Consider the following 5132-nt stretch of genomic DNA (forward strand, 5'->3'; position numbering starts at 1 on the left):
TCTAGCTTAGCAACGAGGCAATACAACCTCACTAAGAACCTTATTTTTTTATTATATGGCTAGTTTTGGCCAGTTGTTTCTAACAGGGCGTGTGAGTTAAACATTAAACCCTGAAATTAAAAAAATGTATATAAATAAATGAATAAATAAATAAAAGAAAAATCAGTGAGTGAATACACTTCCGGTCGTACCGTTCTTGCCTTCCGCTTTTCTTCCGGATGTGCACATTATTGTAGCTGTTTGGAGCGGTGTGTCCGCTCCAGTCATTTGCAGTGCTACACAATGAAGGTCATTACTTGGAACATAAACGGCATTAGGGCCTTCAGAGGCGGCATAAAAAAGGCTCTTGATTCCCTGGACGCAGATGTTATTTGTATTCAGGAGACAAAAGTGACGCGTAAGTGATTAGCAATAGCTGGTTTGAAAACGCGGGAGCTGTCATCGTGCAAGGCGCCACAGTTAGAATGAAACTGTATGAAAATAAAAACATTAACCCCTAATTTCTCCTTCACAGGAGACTTGCTAGATGAAAGGATTGCTATTGTTGACGGATACAACTCCTATTTCAGCTACAGCCGAGGGCGCAGTGGCTACTCAGGTTCAATACAAAGTTCTATAACAGTTCATTTTGCATCCGTGAGCCTTGAAAGTGTTAGTTTTTTTCGTGTATTATCATCCAGTTATATTAAGTGCCCACATTCAAGAAAGTGCAGTCTTCTAAAATATAATGCCACATTTATACTTTACTGAAAAGTTAAACATTTCCTCGTAAAACTGCATTACACCCAATTCACCTCACATTGCCGCTGTGCACAGGTGTTGCCACCTACTGTAAGGACAGGGCCACTCCATTTGCTGCTGAGGAGGGCCTCACAGGTCTGCTGGTCAACCACAAAGATGCTGTTGGATGCTATGGCGACCACACTGAGTTTTCAAGTGAGGAGTTGCAGCTGTTGGACAATGAAGGCCGTGCTGTAATCACACAACACAAAATAAAGTGAGAGGAAATATCATATGTTAAGGCTCCTGTTTTAAGTGTGCTGCATGGCATATTTATCTGTTTACATGTGGCACTTGAAAACAAATAATCAGCAATTTTTATGTTTCTCTCCTCAAAATTCTCAATTCTTCTCAGTTAGTGGGGGAATCCCACTGTGTGCTTGCCTTTTATTGACTGAGTTTTATTTTATCCCAACAGATGTCAGGATAAAGAGAAAACCCTTACTGTTATTAACGTATACTGTCCGAGGGCTGACCCAGAAAAGCCAGAGCGAAAGCGGTTCAAACTACAGTTCTACAACTTACTTCAGAGTCGAGCTGAAGCTGTGCTGAAAGATGGAAGGTGAGAAATTCATAATGTTTCACTGGCTGAGCAAAACATTGTCGTTACAAGAGATGCAGGTGTATCCTGGTTTCGCCACAGATGTTTTTCTAAGGCACTGTGCTAATTTTGAACAACGCAGCTCTTCCAGTAAATCATTACGTCTTTGAGTTTTGGCAGTGGGCCACATGTTTTGCTGTCTGTAAAATAAGGCCAAACACTATCTGGTGTTTACAATTTTATTGTATTGTAAGTTAGTACAAATAAAACAGTATATTAGAAAATAGCTGCTTCTGTGTTCATAGCTTTAATTTAATAACATTTATATATATTCTGATAAAATCTCAATTCTTGGACAGCAATGATGATGATGAGAAATATTTTATTTATCACACATTTGAGAAATTATTTAAAATTGTTCTTTAAATTCTACAAATGTATATAGATAATGAGTTAATCTTTTTTATGTTCTGTTTTCCAGCCATATGATTGTTTTAGGAGACATAAATACATCTCATAGACCAATAGATCACTGTGACCCTAGTGAAATTGTAAGTAAAATACTAATATAACATATATGTGTATGTATATATATGTGTGTGTGTGTGTGTATATATGTATATGTATGTGTGTATATATGTATGTGTGTGTGTATATATATACACATATATATAATATATATACATATAATATGTATATTTTCGGCGGGGCAGCCGTGGCTCCGGAAGGTCGCTGGATCGATCCCCGGGCTCTCTGTCCTGGTCGTTGTGTCCTTGGGCAAGACACTTTACCCTCCCGCCTACTGGTGTTGGCCAGAGGGGCCGATGGCGCGATATGGCAGCCTCGCTTCTGTCAGTCTGCCCCAGGGCAGCTGTGGCTACAACTGTAGCTGCCTCACACCAGTGTGTGAATGTGAGAGTGAATGAATAGTGGAATTGTAAAGCGCTTTGGGTGCCTTGAAAAGCGCTGTATAAATGCAATCCATTATTATATATATGTGTCTATATATGTATATATATGTGTGTATATAATATGTCTATATAATATGTATATATACATATAATATGTGTATATGTATATATGAGCGACACCGCACACTCTACATGTATGTATATAGTAGTATATAGGCTTTTTAAATATCTAGAATCCTGTGAAAAACTAAGAACAGCCTTACTGCTTCCATAGGATTTAAGAGGGGGAATAGCAGCCAGCTTCTTGAACAATGATTAATCAGAAGGTTCGTCCTGCTCTATCAAAGCACATGTTGTGGAAATTTTTTCGTCTGGGGCCTTCAGGTGTTTACACAATGGCTCAGCTTTCCCAGGAATGGCCATTCCAGTAAATTCAATCGCTTGTAAAGCTCAAAGAATTTGGAAAAAACCCCATGAGCGACACTCTACAGGCTTTAGTTGGGTTGTTAAAATTCATGACAGTAGAATTAGAAGAAGATTGAACAAGTGTGTCTTTTTTGGAAGAGTTTACAGGAGAAATCCTATTCTCTCTCTAAAAAAATGACTTAACAGCACAACATGGGTTTATGTAATAGTTCTGAACAAAGTATAAGGCTTCTGAAACGGTGTCCTTCAGCACCATAGAAAACCAAATACAGCGTATCAGCAAAAACACCTCACGCCAGCTGTCATCAGTGTGGTGGTGGAGGGGTGATGATTTGGGCTTTTTAGCAGCCATAGAATCTGTGCACCTGTCATTGAGTTGCCATGAACTCCTCTCTATATAGTGTATGCCAGAGTCAAATGCAAGGCCACACATCTGACAGCGAAAGCTTGGCAGAAATTGGGGCATGTAACAGGGCTGTGATCCCAAGCATAGCAACAAATTTACAACATAATGGCTGAAAAAAGAAAGAAAATTGAGCCATTTCAGTGGCCCAAAGCCCAGATCTCAACCTCATTTAATTGCTGTGGTGTGATTTTTAACACAGCTCTGCATGAATGAATGCTCACAAACCTCAATGAATTAAAGCAATACTGTAAATATGAGTGGGCCAAAATTCCTCTACAACAATGTGAGAGACTAATAAAGCCATACATGAAAGGATTATTTCAAGTTACTGCTGCCAAAGGTGGTTCTGTTGCTATTATTTCATGGGGTTTACATTTTCATTACTGTATTAAATTACACAAAAACAGGAAGTGGGGAAACCCCTCCCCCAAACCTTATATGCTACATGAAAAATGACTTCTACCTACAGCTTCCTATTTAATGAACAGACACAGGAGTGGGATCTGTCTCAGCAAGAAAGCAATGATCAACAAGTGACCTTAATGTAGAGGATTGAAATAATATTACATAAAATGACAGATGTTCCTATATTATGATCTATAATAATGAAACTTTCATTATTTAGGATGATTTTGGCGAAAACCCTGGGAGGAAATGGCTGAATGGTTTTTTGTACAGTGACAAACAGGAAGAAGGGAGCGATGAGGAGGAACATGACAAAGAATGCGAGGAAACAGATCCACTCCATGGTGGGAAATTTGTGGATACCTTTCGCTTTTTCCACCCAACTCGCATCAACGCCTTTACATGCTGGTCTACTCTCACTGGAGCTCGGCAGACCAACTATGGAACACGCATTGACTACATATTTGCTGACTGCCAGCTTGCCAAGGAGCAGTTTGTGGGAGCCGACATCATGCCAGAGGTGGAGGGTTCAGACCACTGCCCTGTCTGGGGGAAGCTGAGCTGTTCACTCATTTCTAGCCCAAAGCCTCCTCCCTTCTGTACTCGCTACCTGCCAGAGTTTGCAGGTAAACAGCAAAAACTCTCACGCTTCCTCGTTAAGGTGGACCAAAAATCAGCCCAGTCTGAGCAGAAAAATGCTTTGCCTGGTTCTCAAGAAGAGGAGGAAAGGAGAGAAAATTTAAATCCTTCTGGAGCTGCAAACATCTCTGTTAAAAAACGTTCATTGACATCTGACTTGGTTGCCCCAAAGGGAAAAAAGACTAAGACGGTAAATGCTTCTTCAAAGCCTAAGGGCAACCTCCTTGCCTTTTTTAAATCCAAAACCAAAAACGTTAACCAGTGTGAAAAACCACTAAATCTGGATAAAGCTGCCAAACCATCCATAACCGAAGAAGTGTTCTCTGTCGCAGACACCAAATCTGTAGGTCCTGAGCTTATCTCTGACGGTTCATCACAGCAGTGCTCCACAGCTGGTACTGGCCAACATATGAACACAAAACATTCAATCCCTCAGCCCACTGTAACGCAGTCAGATGCAAAGAAAGGGACATCGTCAGTGTTTTGGAAGTCGGTGCTTCATGGACCACCTGCCCCACCATGCTGTAAGGTCCACGAAGAACCATGTGTTCTTCGTACTGTAAAAAAGGAGGGGCCAAACATGGGCAAACAGTTTTTTGTGTGTGCACGTCCTCAGGGACATGCGTCCAACCCTGAGGCTCGATGCAATTTCTTTGCATGGGTTGACAAAGCAAAGTGACATGTTTACATTAAGGTCCATCAGTTTCAGCATAAACAATTGTTTTAACATTGCTTCATAGTTGTATGTTGTAGTTGTTGTATTTTTCTTTTTCATATCAAAATAATAAAACACAGTAGTTTTATATTACTTTGAATTTGGTTCCATTTGTTCTAAACGCTGAAATAAGTGAGCAGATTAGATTTGTTGATTAAAGGTTCTGCTCATTCACATTCACTTGGTCAGCGAAACATTTGGGGTAATTAGATGTTTTCCTCCTTTTAGGCTGGGTCTTTCAGGAGTCACCACAGTAGCCTTTTGCCTCCATCTCACCCTATTCCTAGCAAGCTCTTCTAACATCACAGT

The 5132-nt window shown here is 40.2% G+C and overlaps 1 protein-coding gene across 1 annotated transcript; it reads left to right on the forward strand.

Moving 5' to 3' along the window:
• The first annotated feature begins 203 nt into the window (after positions 1-203).
• Positions 204-4916, forward strand: apex2 (APEX nuclease (apurinic/apyrimidinic endonuclease) 2). Its single transcript, XM_084918066.1, has 6 exons — positions 204-397; positions 515-598; positions 817-997; positions 1199-1342; positions 1803-1872; positions 3690-4916. The coding sequence occupies exons 1-6, from the start codon at positions 283-285 to the stop codon at positions 4785-4787; spliced, it is 1692 nt and encodes a 563-aa protein (XP_084774192.1). The 5' UTR covers positions 204-282; the 3' UTR covers positions 4788-4916.
• The last annotated feature ends 216 nt before the right edge of the window (positions 4917-5132 follow it).

The sequence above is a fragment of the Perissodus microlepis genome, chromosome 20 (genome assembly GCF_051167445.1).
Source record: "Perissodus microlepis isolate ML-2025 ecotype Zambia chromosome 20, ASM5116744v1, whole genome shotgun sequence".
In the NCBI taxonomy this organism is placed as follows: Eukaryota; Metazoa; Chordata; class Actinopteri; order Cichliformes; family Cichlidae; genus Perissodus; species Perissodus microlepis.